The following is a 17,504-nucleotide window of genomic DNA, read 5'->3' on the forward strand; positions in this document are numbered from 1 at the left end:
GGCTTTTCCATCCTCCATCAACCCCATTCCTCTTCTGGGGATTCTGACCTGCAACTGTCCCTTGTAGGGAGGCTTCATAGCTTTCTCATTCTGGGTTCTTGAGGGCATGGGTTTCTCTCCCCCTGCCTTTCTTCTAATGGATGGGGAGGGGGTTCCTCCTCTCTTTGATTCTCCTCTAGGGTGGGGGACATTTTGGACTTCACCCATTTGTGTATGTTCCCGTTCCCTTTCCCTATCTCATCATTCCTTCGTCTCCTGCTCTGCCATTCTCACTTTGGGTCTCCAATCTTCCCATGTCCCTCATTTCCTATTTCCCTCTGTCTCCTCCTCCAACTACACCCTCACCTTAAGGTAAGGTAAATGGGGCATACACTCACTTCCTCTCCGTTCCTCTCTGTGCCTGGCTCTCACAGACCCCATCACAAGGAGACGGGATATACAAGAAGCCTTAGGCTTCTCAACAGTTCTCTACAGTGGATCCTGTAGCAGGAGGCCACTCTGCTAGCTGCCCAGGACTCTTACTGGGGTTTGAGAGACCCCAGGAGAGTATGATGGGGTTAATAATGCATTGGACTCCTGGAGCACCAGGACAACCAACAAATCTGTTTCAATGGGTGCAGAACTGAATTCTTATTGTACAACTAACTGCATAAAATAAACCACAACATTCAGTATGAAACCTAGTGGACTACTATGCCCAATTTCAGCCCAAACACAGAAGGCCCAATTCTACCACAGCTAGTGGGGCTACGTAGTACCTTACCATGCTGATTTCACTGAGTTAAGTGGCTTAAGAGATTACAAGACTAGCTTAAAATCACACTTCTGGGCAATGTCAGAGCCAGGAACAAAACTCCGATGTCCATAGGACTAAGCAGAAACTAAGATACTAGTCAGCGTGAGTGGAGCTGGCAGGAGCAGGCACTTTTAGTGAGTCACTAAGCAAAGATGCTGAGGTTTATCTGTGTTGCTCCTGATCTGGAGGACTAATAGGTTTGTCATCACCAAAGAGACATTTACTTTAATATGGTGTAATTTTTACAGGGAGAAGAGTAAGCTTTGGGACCTGTCGAACAGGCTCCTTTTAATCAATTAATGTCATTCTGGGCTGCAGTGAAGTCAGTTTACATTAAAGTTCTGGAAAAGTTTTCATAAAAACTCTTTTCTTTACATTGGCCCCAGTTTATCTACCAGACCACCTGGATCTGTAATACTGGTGTGTTCTGTACTCTTTTTTTCATCAGAAAGTGCATAGACAGTAGGACAAATGTCAGAAGCGCCTAAGCACCTCACTTTATTGGCAGTACTGCCAATCTCAGGGGGAAAAAAAAAATCAAAGTTTGTGCATACCCTACTAGTTTGGTGCATGGAACAATGACTTACACTGCAGCAAGCCAAATGCCCAATCCATCTTGTTTTAGGTGGCTGGACAGCTCCCTCTCGTGGCCGCCTGAACACATGCTCAGGCTCTTTAATGGGTTTGAGCATAAGCATCCACTGAATGCATCCGATGAAGTGAGCTGTAGTTCACGAAAGCTTATGCTCAAATAAATTTGTTAGTCTCTAAGGTGCCACAAGTCCTCCTTTTCTTTGTGTGAATACAGACTAACACGGCTGCTACTCTGAAACCAGTCTTTAATGGGTTTGTTACTCTTCATGCTGCACACTCAAACCCACCGTGACTAAAATGGCAAGGAACTGTGACTTCTGCTTGCGTCTCTATCAAAGAAAGTTACTCCAACTCCACTGCTGCTTATGAACAGCCTGCCCTGGGCTGCAGCTGGAATTCTTGGCTCCCAGTATTAAAATGAAGCTGGAAGCTTAAGCAGATGGAGGAGCTCTCTGAAGTGATTAGAAAGGGAGTGCAATCAAAACTACAGGCAAAATCCTAACCTTGTTGTCTTGTGCCATATGATTGCGATGGGGATGGCAGTGACTAAGTGGAGGGTCCAAGAGCCTGCTTGCCAGCATACAGCAAATGGCTTAGAGGTTTGGAGGCAATGAACTCATCAGAAATCCACACTGGCGGTTCCAAGTAGGAGCAACACAGACCCCTCCTGGCAGGTTCTGTCAAGAGCAGCCTACATGCAGGGAGCCTGGGGCTTGGCCATGCCCTAGATGAGCAAGCTATGGAGTCCCTTCAAATTGTGGAGCACCACGGTAAGTGTTTTCCAGGTCCTCTCCTTAGCACTGCGGCCTCAGGCAGTGTAGTCCAAGAGGAAGTGAACCAAACTGGGAGTCAGAAGACCTGGGTTCTGTTCCTGATACTGACAAGCTGTGTGATTGTGGATGTCTCATTTAACCTCTCTGTGCCTCAGTTTCCCCATCTGCAACAGGGAAAATGATACCCACCTTTGTAAAGATCACCCCGATCTAGAGATGAAAAGCATTCTATATGTTCTTAGTATTATTACAGTTAACAGCACTCAAGGATGCACAACGTTGTAATCCTAACGAGCTGCTACCTGGGTGCACTGGGGGAAGAAGGGACAGAAAGTAGCTTCTTGCACCCTCCATCCCCAGTGGAGGAGAGGACAAGGTTTTGCTACAAAAATGACCATACGAGGACTCCCAAAGCAGTTTTCCAAGGAACAAATAAAAAGGAGCAATGAAGTTTGAAAAGATTAGAAATGGACCTCTCACACATTGAGGATAGGGAACCAAAAGGGTGATAGTGTTTACAATTGTTTCAACAAAGCAAGATGATAACATGGGAGCAGTCTGGTTCAGCATGAAAACACAACAGCATTCCCTGCCACTCTGGTTTGATTCCAGATAACACATCAAAGAGAGCGCCAGTGAGTTACTGAGATAATGAAGGTGTTGCATGCACTTCCTGAACAAACATGCCCATTCATGTCTTCCAACAAAGAGCACTGTTTTCGCTACTAATGCTTGAGTTGTACAAGACTTCAATTCCTTCCCAAACTGGAACACAGCGTAACAGTGCAGATCATGGCTTGGGAGACTTTGGCTTGCACCCTTAGGAAAAAAGTGCCAGGGGATTTTTAAATGTCCACAAAATGCAGATAGTATTTTGGTCCTTAAGGTTTTATAGGAAAGGTCTGCACTTAGGAAGCTGTTTAGACACTTTGCGGGGGGGGGGATGGGTTTGACCCTGCTGATATTCATTCTAGGCAGATCAGTCCTGATTCTTGGCCCAAAAGCCCCGTCCCCCCTGGCATAAATACACTCAGCTTACTGCAGTCATTTGGACAGCACCACTTCTTGTATAAAGCTGCAAAGACCTGTCAGTTATTACAAACAAGATCAACTAGATTGAGGGAGTCTTCCAGAGCTGAAGAAGTGAAGAGAAAAACTTCCAGTCCTCTGTGGTTAGCTTTCTCCCAGAACTGCAATCATGTAGACATGGCCTTCGTCAGGACAAACTAATGGGAGATGGACGGGCCTGTGAGGTTATAAACTGTAATTGTAAATGAAAGGACAAGCTGCCGGCAGAGCTCAAAAGGTTCTGTATTCTATCCCTTGCTCCTAAGCTTTTCCATTTTTCACTTCAGTTGATATTTCCAAACCTGGGTGCCTAAAGTCAGGCTTCGAACTCTGCACCTAAACAGCAATGGGTTGGCTTTCAGAGGTGCTGAGCAACCCCAACTTCAAATGATATTGAATGGGACTGACGAGCACTCTGAAAATCATCCCATCTTTATCTAGGTGCCTAAATACAGATTATGGAGTCTGACTTTGGGGACCTAGATGTGAAAATCTGGCCCCAGTCTCTAGTCTCCTCTTGCTGGGAAAGGGCATTGAGAAGACAGTAGAAAAAAGTCAACTCTAGCAGAATCTGATACATTCCAAGTTTCTGGAGAGCAGTTAGTCTGGCTTTAGACCAGGCCATGGCCCAAAAAAAACAATAGTTTCAGTGGTCAACAGTCTCCTCAAGTCAGTGGGCAATGGGCAGTTGTCTTCAATACTATTGATCATAAGGAGCTACTAACTCATTAGCTGAACATAGCTGGGATGGATGAACAGCTTTGAAGAGATTCTCTTCATTCCTTGCGGCAAGAGATCAGAAATGTGTGGACAACCATCAATTCCTATCAAGTTCAATAAAAACTGAAGGTGTTCAGCACCTCACAGCTAGGCCCCATCACTTTCATTCTACAGCAACTACAGACTGTGAATTGTTTAGGAGCATTAATATATTTTTTTTATGTTGGTGGCTAGACAAAAAACTCTATTGTAAAAGATCAACACAGTTAACTAATCCCAGGGATTTCCCTTTTCTTTCCGGAAAGGCAACAGAAGAAAAGGAATCCTTACTTTAACAAAGCTCATTCGGATAGTGCACATCTTGGTCAGCTCATACACCACCTCAAAGCCATGGTTGACTGACTGGGCGAGCAACTGGGCAAAGAGCTGGTTGTTGAAAATCTTGAGGCTGCAGCCGCTGGGAATCTTGCAGACAGTGGCTGGGTGGAAGCCATGCTGATAGTTACAGTTGCGGCTCTGTACAAAAATGCTGCTGTCACTCACGCATTCTGCATACACCTCGCCACCGACATAATATAGATGGACACCTTGAAAGGACAAAACCCACGAGTTATTTCTCCGTAATCCTTGACATATATTATATCAGGGCTTTACACTTGGGCTACTTTCCTTTGTACAGTGTAGCCAGGGGGCGTGGCCTCCCTCAGAGACTGATCAGAAGGAACCCCCGTCCACACCTTGGGGGGTGGAGCCAGGACACCAACGCCCACCCTGCCAAAAGCAGAGAGGTGGGACAGGAAGTATAAAGGGCGGGCCAGGAAGTATGAAGCTCAGCTCGGATAGAGCCACCAAAGGAGACAGATGCCTTCCACCTGCTGCTAGAATGGGAGCCTGACAGAGGACCTCAACCGCGCTAACTCGGCAGGATTGCCAGAGCTGCCAGCCAACCAGGACGCCGAGGAGCTGCTGCTGGTGACATATTCTGGGGAGACGGGGACAACCCCAAGACACATGTACACAGCAAAGGGAGTATAGGAAGTAGCCCAGGGACACCTGACTATAGTCCAGTTGTGTTGTTACCTGAACCCAGGTCAGCGTGTTTCTTCTGGATCACCACTGACCCATTGGCAGAACCATCTGCCAATGTTAAGACCCTGGGCTGGAACCCGGTGGAGTAGGGTGGGCCTGAGGCCCCCCCCACTGCCAACCCCACCCCAAGGTTGCAACCTCCCCACTTTAGGCCAAGAGGCCTGCATTTGTCTGCCGTCTGCCAGAGTTAGGATGTCAGGCTCTTTGGTGCTCCACCCTGCCTGAAGGCCTGAGCCCCTAGATTGGTGCTCTGGCCTGTTTGCAGGCCCGAGCCGTAGATTGCTAGCTGCTCTGCCCTGTCTGAGGACCGAGCTTGTTAGACCACTCATTTTTCTGCCCTGCCTGAGGCCAGAGCTCTGGACTACTTGCTGCGTAGCCCTACTTAGAGGGCCAGGGCCCAGAGACTGCTAATCCCCCAATAACCCTTGTCTTGCCAGGGGCCCGGGAGTAAAGGGGCATGGCCTCCCTTGGAGACTGATGGGGAGGGACAGACATGCAGTCCTACATACAGGAACCAGCCCATTATTATTCCATCCATGTAATTCCTGTATTTCACACTAATGGCAGTTACTGTAAAGTCACAGATTTCCTATACAAAATAATAAAATATTGCTACTGATACCTACATACATACACTTTAATTGTAACATATCATGCACAGAACAAACCTTTCAGTGAATTATGTCACAATTCTATTCCATACCAAAAAACTACACCAAAAGAACATTATTAAGGTTGCAAAATTAAGCATACTACAAAGTTAGGAAATGACAGAATTAAGGTTGCCTGAGCTGTCTTAATTTCCTCCCCTGCACACTGGATACATCTCATTCAGTACACAGAACAGATGGTGCTCTCTTACTCAGCAGCCATTCAACTGTTTGTTTTATCCTCACTGTTCAATGTGTGTGGTCCCTGCCTTATTTACACTACTCAAACCCTGCTACAAAGACAACAGTATTAATTTCCTCATGTGTTTTTCCTGCAGCATCTGAGTGTTTAAAAATATTAATTAAATTAATTTTCCAAACACTCAGAGATGAGGAGGTAGAATTTCCACCTTACAGATGGGGAATCGAGGCACAGACAGATTAACACCAAATGCATTCACTAATTTTGAGTGCCCCATTTGAGACATTAGCACCTGATTTTTCAGAGTACTTAGTATTAGGGCTGTCGATCAATTGCAGTTAACTCGCACGATTAATTCAAAATAATTAATTGCGATTAATCTCACTTTTATACGCACTATTAAACAATAGAATACCAATTGATTAAACGCATTTGGATGTTTTTCTACATTTTCAAATATATGGATTTTCAATTACAAACACAGAATACAAAGTGTACAGTGCTCACTTTAAATTATTTTTGATCATTTTTACAGTGCAAATATTTGTAATCAAGAGTATTTTTCAATTTACCTCATACAAGTACTATAGTAAAATCTCTATCGTGAAAGTGCAACTTACAAATGAAGATTTTTTTGTTACGTAACTGCACTCAAAAACAAAACAATGCAAAACTTTAGAGCCTACAAGTCCACTCAGTCCTACTTCTTGTTCAGCCAATAGCTCAAACAAGTTTGTTTACATTTACAAAAGATAATGCTGCCCGCTTATTAATTACAATGTCATCTGAAAGTGAGAACAGGTGTTCTCATGGGACTTTTGTAGCCAGCACTGCAAGGTATTTACGTGCCAGATATGCTAAACATTCATATGCCCCTTCATGCTTCGGCCACCATTCCAGAGGACATGCTTCCATGCTGATGATGCTTATTTAAAAAAAAAAAAAAAAAAAAAAAAGTGTTAATTAAATTTGTGACTGAACTCCTTGGGAAAGAATTGCATGTCTCTAGCTCTGTTTTACCCACATTCTGCCAAATATTTCATGTTATAACAGTCTCAGATGATGACCCAGCACGTTGCTCGTTTTAAGAGCACTTCCACTGAAGATTTGACAAAACACAAAGAAGGTACCAATGTGAGATTTCTAAAGATAGCTACAGCACTCGACCCCAAGGTTAAGAATCTGAAGTGCCTTCCAAAATCTGAGAGGGATGAGGTGTGGAACATCCTTTCAGAAGAGTTAAAAGAGCAACTCTCCAATGCAGAAACTTCAGAACCCAAACCACCAAAAAAAGAAAATCAACCTTCTACTGGTGGCATCTGACTCAGATAATGAAAATGAATGTGCGTCAGTCCACAGTACTTTGGATTGTTGTTGAGCAGAACCCCTCATCGGCATGGACACATGTCCCCTGGAATGGTGGTTGAAGCATGAAGGGACATATGAATTTTTAATGCATCTGGCACATAAATATCTTGTGACGCTGGTTACCACAGTGCCATGCAAATGCCTGTCCTTACTTTCAGGTGACATTGTAAACAAGAAGAGGGCAGCATTATCTCCTGCAAAAGTAAACAAACTTGTTTGAGCGACTGGCTGAACAAGAAGTAGGACTGAGTGGACTTGTAGGCTCAAGTTTTACCGTGTTTTATTTTTGAGTGCAGTTATTTTTTGTACATAATTCTGAATTAGTAAGTTGCGTTTTCATGATAAAGAGATTTTACTACAGTACTTGTATTAGGTGAATTGAAAAATACTATTTCTTTAGTTTTTTTACAGTACAAATATTTGTAATAATAATATCAAGTGAGCACTGTACACTTTATATTATGTGTTGTAACTGAAATCAGTATGTTTGAAAAATGTAGAAAATATCCAAAAATATTTAAATTAATATTCTATTTTTTTAAGCGCGCAATCAATCATGATTAAAAAAAATTAATTGCTTGACAGCCCTACTAAGTATTATATAGTACTTTCTTCTCCTGTAGTCCCCTGCCTCATTCACCACACACCTTCCAACTTGGCAATAAATGAAGCAGGAGTCATACAAACGGTTGCCTTCGCTACACAGCCCTGATTCATTTCCAGAGCAGGTCCAGCCTGGGCATTGAATGAGATGGGTTCTGTGGAAAACACACTATATGATCACGTAATTAAAGACTGTATTATAACGCACATGCATAAGGAAGCCAAATTAATGTTGCACAGGCACTAGCTAGAGTTAATCTCTAGCTCACAGTGTTGCTGGTCTCACCCAAACTAAGCTAGCTCAAGTGTAGTAACTGTGGAGCTATCTGTTGCAATGAAGACAAGCCTCTCTGCCTCTTTTTTTGGTCCATCTGTAAAGTGGGAACAACAGGGGTGTTGTGCGGATGAACACATGTACTGACAGTGAGCTGCTCAGACACTACAGTGACGGGGCAATAAAAGTATGTGATATAGGCAGACACAGCAAGAACACTGCCACCGACTAGCCTCAGGGCAGGAAGAGAAAACCAAAAAGAGAAATATTCACTCTGGCTTAAATTTTCGGCAGATATTAGTAATTTTGGGTGCCCAACTTGAGACAACTGAAAGGACCTGATTTCAGAAAATGCAGAGCACCCACCCTCTGAAAATCAAATCCCTTTAAAGGGTATCTCAAACTGAACATCCAAAATGAAAGACAACCAAACTCGTAAGTCACTTCTGAAAATTTAGGTGACACTATTTTATTTTTTTTTAAAAATTCACAAAATATGCATATGATGAAACTAAAATGCCAAAGTATTTCCATTTCTCCAGTGTGCATTCACTGGAGACAAGCACCTTCAATGACAACCAGTCAGCTGCACTCACTTCCAGAATCCCAAAATCAGGAGTTCCCATGCTTTTATGGGATTTTGTTCATCTCTTCAGATCCCCGAGATCCAGCACCCTAGAATCCCCCAGATCTTTTCAGTACTACAAAGTAAATAGATTAGAAGTCTCATGTCTGTTTTTGAAGTTTGACTGATGAAATTGGACCAATTTCTAGCAGATAATTGCACTATGCTCTGGATTATTACTTGCTTTGATGTGGTATTTCCAGGAAACAGTTTCAGGCTGATACACTTGATGACAATTCTATTACATACACTTATCCTAGTGATCTAATCTTGTTTCCTCACTGTTTTTTCTGTTAACAGAAGAGAGAGTTGTATCCATTTCAACAGCTTTCATCTGTCTATCTGACATGCTTTAGGAACTATGAATTGTTAGACCTGTCCTACAGTCCTGTGCTTAGGGTATTTCCACTCCTTCTGGGCATTTTCCTTTCAAGTTGGATGAATAGGGAAATGCAGAGAAATTAAGAGAGTCTCAGCTGCACCAGGATCCTCCATGGACAATTAGGAATCTACTCAAAGGAAGAAAGCTAATGTAAGGTTCTAGGATTTTTAATCAATACAGACAGATCTTCAGATCTGATCAGATGAGAACCATTAGTGTTTACCACATTTTGTTCTTGCTCTGGAGATCATTCCCACTCTTCCCCTTTGGACAGAAACTCATAGGAATTAGCTGCCTCAAATGAGAATTTTAACCGTGAGAGGCCTAGCAATTGCTGTTTATGGATCTGCAACACACTACTATACTAGAGTATGTTTATATACACTCTGTCTATTTATTTTCAAATAAACTGGAAATGGATGACTCTCTCATTTCCACTGTTCAAAAAGAAATATTAACTATTTGGGGTTTCATGAAGCAACACAACATCTTAACTGTTCCAAAGGACAATACATAGAAAGGCGGGAGTCTGAGGAATGGCATCCCTGCATTTGGCCTTCAGATATGCTGATTTTGGACCAAGCATATCAGATTTGTTACTTGGTTTAGGCCTTCACCATTTCAATCAGTCTAAGACTGAACTAGAGAGACAATTAAAATATTGTTTTGAGACTGGGAAGGCCACTGAGAGTTGTATTCCGTTGGACCCTCATTTAAAAAAAAAAAAAAAAAAAAAAAAAGTACTTACTACTGCAACTAAATAAATTACAACCTCAAAAATCTTGAGTATCTTCAGCAGGGAACAGTCCGGTTCAATTTGGCTGTTTTATGTCCTCCAGCAGAAGCCATTCCAATGGAAGGGGGAAATCCATAACTGAACACTTCAGAGTTTGTTTATTTTTTTAAATGCACACTGCAATAGAGGCAGTTGGGATTATAACAACGGGGCATGTACATTTATTGATTATTCTGGATCCCAATCAGGAAAGGAGACACTATTTAAAAGGCTAGAATTCTCCTGGAAACACTTGTAGTAGAGGTTGGGTTGCTTATTTTTCTGTGGCAGAGCCAAGTTTAGATCTCCTGTTTCTGCCAATGCATCAGTGACCTATATCAAAACTTTTATAAGACTAAATGTCAACATCATTGCTCATACTTTGTTTTAGATCTTCTAAGTGCCAATCGTACTCCAACTACAGATGCTCCCCGGGTTACGCAAGACCCGATTTACGCAAATCCGCACTTATGGAAAAAGTTCCGTAAGCTAGAAATAGGAGGGGTTTTTTTGCACGTAACGGTCAGGTATACATTTCCAACTTATGCAAAATTCGAGTTACACAAGGTGTTCCAGAACGGAACAACTGTGTAAGTCGGGGGGCATCTGTACTTAATCCTCAGAGACAACTTAATGTCAGTTAGATAAGTGTTATTATTTCAGCTTTACGGAGGGGAAACCCAGACACAGAGTTTCAGCAAGTCATCCAAGTGACTTAGTGGCAAAGACAGAAACAGAATTGTGCTGATTCATGGTTCTGTGAACAAGGAGGAGGACCAGTCACAGAACAGAAGATCATTAGGCTCAAAGCCACAAAGGCATTTAGGCTTGTAACTTTTGTTGATTTCAGTAGATGCTAGGAGCCTGTTTTAAACTGAGTCTTAGGCCATGTCTACACTAGCAAGCTTATACCAGCACATCTGTATCGATTCAGCTGCGCCGTTGTAAGATCACTTGTGTAGCTGCTCTATGCCTGTGGGAGAGAGCTCTCCCATCACCATAACAGAACAACCTCCACGAGTGGCAGTAGCTATGTCAAAAGTGGTAGTGTAGATGTAGCCTTGGTGCCTATAGGACAAGATCAGAGCTGGCATTAGGCATTAAAATGTCCCAATTACTCAGATCCCCTCAGAGAGAGAAGTAACAAAAAAGAAAGCAGTGGTCATGAAGAGGGAGAAGGAAATCCAAAACTCCATGCTTTGTTTTATTTTGAGAAGGTTAAAACTGCTGATCCATTTGCTGGTCACAGAAGTGGCAGGAAGATATTATGAGCTGGGGGAAACCTTACTGTGGGTTGAGTAAAACCCCGATTGAGATTGATAGGTGTGAACTCACCCTTCAATTAACATGCCTCTGAGCTCCTAAAATATAGGTGTATTTACCCCCACCTAAAATACAAGGAGTGTGTGAACCTACCCAAAAGCTTTTGGCGGAATATTGTTTTGGTAGGTGTGTATGGGGGAGGGAGGGTAATAGCAGAAGTGATACAAGACTGAAAAAGACAAAAACAGAGAGAGCGAGAGAGAGAGAAAGGCAAAAAAGAAAGAAGGCCAAGCAGTAGCCTAGGGGTGGCCAACCTGAGCCTGAGAAGGAGCCAGAATTTACCAATGTACATTGCCAAAGAGCCACAGTAATATGTCAGCAACCCCCATCCGCTCCGCAGCCCACAGTGCCCCCCGCCTGCTGACAGCCCTCACCAATCAGTGCCTACTCCCCACTCCCCCCACCCACCGCAATCAGCTATTTCACATGTGCTATGGGGGGGAGGGGGAAGGAGTGAGGGCATGGGGGGCTCAGGGAAAGGGGCAGTAGCCTTCGGAGAAGGGGTGGAGTGGGGGCAGGGCTTGAGGCAGAGCAGGGGGTTGAGCAGTGAGCACCCTCCAGCACATGAAGTTAGCATCTGGAGCTTCAGCCCCAGAATCAGTGCCTAGGAAAGGAGCCGCATATTAACCTCTGAAGAGCTGCATGCGGCTCCAGAGCCACAGGTTGGCCACCCCTGCAGTAGCCTATGAACACCATGTGACCCTGGAAAAAGCTAGATAGATTTTTTGGGGCTGTGGGCTGAAGAAGCTTGGAGCAGTAAACTAAGAAACTGCTCCTTTTGTTCTGGGTTCCTCCTGCATTCGGAGAAGGGGGGCTTTGTACATTCCTAGTAAATAAACAAGACTGCATCAAAGAGAATATCAGAATCCATCAACTTCTACTTCCAGCTGGAACATCCCCAGGGCCCCATAATGTGACTAGCGCTCAGGTTGAAAAAGGAGCCACACTGATGCCAAGAGCGGGATCCAGTTTCCAAGGAGAGAGAGAGAGAGAGAGACTGTGAGCTGGATTTCTGTTGAACCAAGACAGAACAAATAAAAGAGGTACTTGCTCAATCAAAAATGTCCAGTGGGATTTTAAACAAGACCTACAACCAGAGCTGGAGGTTTCACAAAGAAATTTAAAACAAGACCTGGAAACTTCACAAAACGAATTACAGCAGCATTTGGAGGATTCCCAGAAAGGGCTGAAAGCTGTCAAATCTCCTTTGGAGTAACAACAGCAAAAACTCCAGGCAAGCTGGGATGTCCAAATGCCAAGCTCCCAGGGAGGAAAGGCGAGACGGATCAAAGAGGTGACTAGCAACCTGGCTGCCACAGACCAGAGGTTTCCACTAAATACTGGCAACTGGACAACCTTTACACAATTTGGAATTTGCTAAAAGAGATGAGCTGCAGCAAGTAGCAGCCTTCAGTGTCTTCTTGGAAAAGGGGAGGGAAGATTGAGACTCTGATGGGGATAAAGCACTGAAAAAGCTCTGAGGGTGGTAAAGCACTGGAATAGGTTACCTAGGGAGGTGGTGGAATCTCCATCTTTAGAGGTTTTTAAGGCCCAGCTTGACAAGCCTTGGCTGGGATGATTTAGTTGGGGACTGGTCCTGCTTTGAGCAGGAGGTTGGACTAGATGACCTCCTGAGGTCTCTTCCAACCCTAATATTCTATGATTCCAAGGCAAAAAGACACCTAAAATGCTCATCATTGAGCAGAATAGTTGCATCACAGGAGGGGCAAGTTTTGAACTCCAGGGATTTTGTTTCAGCTACAGCAGCTAAATCTTGGTACCAGAGAAGCCTCAAAGGACACTAAAAATAATAAAAAATAAAAAAATAAAATTGTTTGTTTTAAAGCTAGCAGGTGTAAGAGAAAAACAACAACTATACTAATGACATTATCTACAATGAATATATTTATACACTAGTAGAAAAAGTCACACAATATACAGTGAAGTGGACACTGCAGGGGTTCTGTCTTACTGCCACAGGCGATTGGAAGGAACTGAAGGATGGCTGGACTGCTCTGCTCTTTCCGGCCTCAGATGGGGGAGACAAGGGCATACAGAGTCCAGGCATGGACCCAATGGACGCTGCTGGCCAAAAGAATTCAGTTTTGTGTGTATGGAGCACATGTGCACTTCACCAGAAGTGGAATACATGTGGGCAATCACTTGAAAAAGAACCTTAGATTTCTTAGATTTAATTAAAAAGAAAAGGAGTACTTGTGACACCTTAGAGACTAACAAATTTATTAGAGCATAAGCTTTCGTGAGCTACAGCTCACTTCATTGGATGCAAGCTTATGCTCTAATAAATTTGTTAGTCTCTAAGGTGCCACAAGTACTCCTTTTCTTTTTGCGAATACAGACTAACATGGCTGCTACTCTGAAACCTAGATTTAATTAGTAATAGTTCCCAGAAACACAGAATCAGACTGGACTGGTTTCCTTAACCTGCCAGAGAAAAAAGAGCAACAGAGGAAACTTTAGCAGTGCTATCTAAATTTATGGCTCAGCTAGTTAGTGTGTTGCCTGTCTCCACCTGCTTTTTGGTGATAGAAAAACCAGCAACAAGGCACCAATAATTGTTTTCTTAGTGACATTTCAATGGCAATATTCTCAGTTGCCAGAAGTTCTGATAAATACAAATGAAAACACATACTTCCAAGTTAGAGCAAAGTTTTGTTTTTAACTATGGGCTTCATATAGGCCAAGTAAATAACCTGTGTAAAAAGCTACCCTCTTCCCAGTAAAGAACCAGTGCCTCATCTACTGCTTCAGAAAGAAGCCAAGCGGGTGGCTTTACATTCATGTTGGTTAGGTAAATAGACAGATACAATCGACAGACAGACTTTTCTAGTTCTAGACCATGTTCTTCCAAGCTCTGTTCCTTATCAATAACAGGGAATTTGCTCTTACCTTTTCCTATGTGTCGCCTGGTGTTTTCTATAGTTGAATTCCTGTTGACATTAGAGAGCAGTCCAAGACAGAATCGGTTCCTGTTATTTGAAGGATCCGTGAATCCATCTATAAGAATACTCCGAGAAGAAGCCTGGAAAGTCTCCCCTACTCGGTTGTTGAGTTCATAGTAGGCAACTGAGCACCAGTGCTGGGGTTCCTCATAGCAAACAGGTCGAAAGTCTGTAGGAAATAAAATAAATCAGGTGCCTAGGTCACAGTAATGCTTGTTTTTCTATCCAAACACTCTCAGACCATGATCTCCATCTAATCAGTCACTTTTCGTCAGGGGCAGTCTCAACAGCAGGTTCCATTTCTTCTTAGTTTGCTGACTAGCGCTTCCAAAGGGAGAACATTAGGGAACTTGAGCATGTGCTTAACTGGAAGCATCTGAGTAGTCCCATTGACACTCCTGGGGGACAACTCTTATGCTTAAAATAGAGATTGTGCTTAAATTCTTTACTGCACTGTGCCCAATCATCCCCCTGGAAGCTTTCCAGGTTGAGTTAGATTTGCAGTGCCCGGGCAGTTATGTGCACTGTATCTCTGACAAACAAGAGCCAGGAGTGAGCAAACTGGTTCAGTTTTACAATAAAAAGTGAGCTAAGCCTTCATGCAACGTGCGATTAAATCTAATGCCAAGCAAGGAGGTTTTGCATGCATCATCCCTTTGTTTTATTTCTTATTTTTAATTTTTACACACCTCAGGATGGCCTGCCAAAATGCCACACAAAAGGCTGTTCTTGCTGGAACCCCAAGTTTTGCAGACTCAAAGTCTGGATAAGAATCCATCTCAGTGCTTATTAGAACTGAATCTTATTTGTCCCATGAGCATTAATTAACTTGTCCCCCTGCCATGGGCATGTGAGACCCAAAAAGCAGTGAAACCCACTCCTGCTGTGAAATGTACAATATGTTTCCAACTGAGAGTAGCTAGGCAGGTGGCGAGCAGGGATCAGTGATGTCCTTAATGTTTCTGGGAGTATTTATTTGTGGTGAGGGAGGGAAGAGGAAAGATGACTGGAAACCTGGTGGCTGTCACATGGGTGTGATATGTACCCACACGTTCCTAGCTTGGTTACCCTCATCCTCCCTCCCCTCCAGCTGTCGGCTACATGCACTTGTGTCTTCCTGTCTTAATTGAGATTGTAAGCTTTTGAGGGTAGGGACTGTCCTTTAATATGTGTTTGCATAGTGCTCAGCACAGCGAGGCCCTGAACCTGGCGTCTGTGCAGTACTTCAATGCAAGGAGCAATCATAACAACTGCACTCAGAGCAGGCCATAGGAAACCAGAGCAGAGGAACTTCTCATACCACAGATTCCATGAGGCACTGCTCCACGGTGGTTGTCTGAGACAGGTGAAGGGGTGGGCTAAGGGAGGAGCAAGTCGGTAGGTCTGCAAGCTGAGGTCTGTAGTCACTACTGCAACCCAGAGGCCGTAGAAAAAGGATGTTACTCACCTTCTGCAGTAATGATGGTTCTTCAAGATGTGTCCCCATAAGGGTGCTCCACTGCGACTCTAATTGGAGATTTTAGGTCTGTTCAGCCCGCACATGCACTCTCCCTCCCTCATGGTCTGCCTCGAGGCTTTCTAGCACAGTGTAGGTGCACCCTCCCTCAGTTCCTTCTCTACTGCAGAGCCCCATATTGAGAACTCTGAAGTAGAGAAGAGAAGGCAGGTTGTGGATCACCCATATGTGCACAAGGTGAGTAACTTTTTATTGTTTGAATAGTGTCCCTATGGGTGCTCCGCTGTAGGTGACTTCACAGCAGTATCCCCCATGGTGGGCTGGGGCTTCGGAGTGGAGTTTGTTACTACAGAGAGTACTGAGGAGCCAAAGATGACATCGGAGGCCCAATCTCCAGTGATCACATAATATTCTGTGAAAGTGTGGGCAGAGGCCTAAGTTGCTGCTCTGCAGATTTCCAAGATAGGGACATCTTTAAAGAGTGCAACCGAGGTAAAAATTGACCTTGTGGAGTGCGTACAGACTCCGGACAAAGGCAACAAGTTGAGTCCTTGATAACAGAGATTAATACAACTGAAGACCCTGTGGATAGACTTTGAGACAATATCACAGAGCCTTTGTGTCTTTCTGTGAATAAAAGAAAGTCCTTAGTCCTGTCCAAGTAGAATGCTAGTGCTCTTCTAACATCTATCATATGCAGAACGGCTTTCCTGTTGTCACAATGTGGTTTTGGGGGGGAAAAAAAACCAGGGGAATGGATGTGTTGATTCATATGGAAGGAGGAGGCAACATTAGGGAGAAACTTGGGATGCAGCCTCAGGGTTACTTTATCTTTAAAAAAGACTGTGAATAGGGGGTGTACTATCAAGTTGCAGTGTGGAAGGTTTAGGTTGAATATTAGGAAAAACTTTTTCACTAGGAGGGTGGGGAAGCACTGGAATGGGTTACCTAGGGAGGTGGTGGATCTCCTTCCTTAGAAGTTTTTAAGGTCAGGCTTGACAAAGCCCTGGCTGGAATGATTTAGTTGGGGATTGGTCCTGCTTTGAGCAGGGGGTTGGACTAGATGACCTCCTGAGGTCCCTTCCAACCCTAATATTCTATGATTCTATCAGGGCCGCAATTTCTCCTATGCATCTAAGTGAGGAGATGGCAATTAGAAATGCTGTCTTCATGGACAGGTGAAAGAAAGAGCAAGTTGCCATGGGCTCAAAGGGAGGTTTAAGTCTAGGTTAAGATCCCAGATCGGAGAGAGTGGTCTCATACGCGGGAAGAGATTACCAGTGCCTTAAGGAATCTATGCATCAGCGGGTAAGCAAACACCAAGTATCAATCTACTTGATGGTGGAAGGCCGTTACGGTGCAAGACACACCAGAAGGGAGTGGAGCGAGAGTTTTGACCTCTTGAGGTCTAAAACCAGAGAGAGAGAGGACAAAGCCTGGTTTATGTGCTTGACAACAAACGAATGACAACAAATTTGGAACTGTTTCCATTTTTGTAGGCAAGTACATTGAGTGGTCAACTTTCACCTGCGTAGCAACACATCTTTCACCTTGTCAGAGCACTCTACCTCTAAGTCTTGGAACCACGAAGAAGCCAAACACTAAGATGGAGGATCCGCAGATTGAGGCGAAGGATCATCCTGTTGTTTTGAGACAGCAAGTGAGGAATGGACCAAAGAGGAACCAGAGGGTATACCATCATGTGTGTTTGGTAAGGGAACCAGACTTGTCTTGTCCAGAAGGGAACAATCAGAATAACTCACACTTTGTCCCATCGGATTTTCAACAGGACTTTGGATAGGAGAGGGAATGGAGGAAAGGCATATAAAGGTCCCTATCCCAT

General features: G+C 43.8%; 1 protein-coding gene across 8 annotated transcripts in view; it reads right to left on the bottom strand.

Annotated features, from left to right (window-relative positions):
- The window catches only part of SMAD9 (SMAD family member 9), a 72,818-nt gene that overhangs the window by 12,660 nt on the left and 42,654 nt on the right, over positions 1-17,504 (bottom strand). For all 8 annotated transcript variants that reach the window (XR_006277676.1, XM_038411759.2, XM_038411728.2 and 5 more), the window contains 2 exons: positions 14,153-14,374; positions 4,282-4,538 (listed from right to left, as the gene is read on the bottom strand). Coding sequence is in view for 7 of the 8 variants with exons in the window: in XM_038411759.2 (XP_038267687.1) it covers positions 4,282-4,538; positions 14,153-14,374 (479 nt within the window). In the remaining variant the exon portion in view is untranslated. The remainder of the gene's footprint in view (positions 1-4,281; positions 4,539-14,152; positions 14,375-17,504) is intronic.

Source organism: Dermochelys coriacea, chromosome 1 (genome assembly GCF_009764565.3).
Source record: "Dermochelys coriacea isolate rDerCor1 chromosome 1, rDerCor1.pri.v4, whole genome shotgun sequence".
Lineage (NCBI taxonomy): Eukaryota > Metazoa > Chordata > Testudines > Dermochelyidae > Dermochelys > Dermochelys coriacea.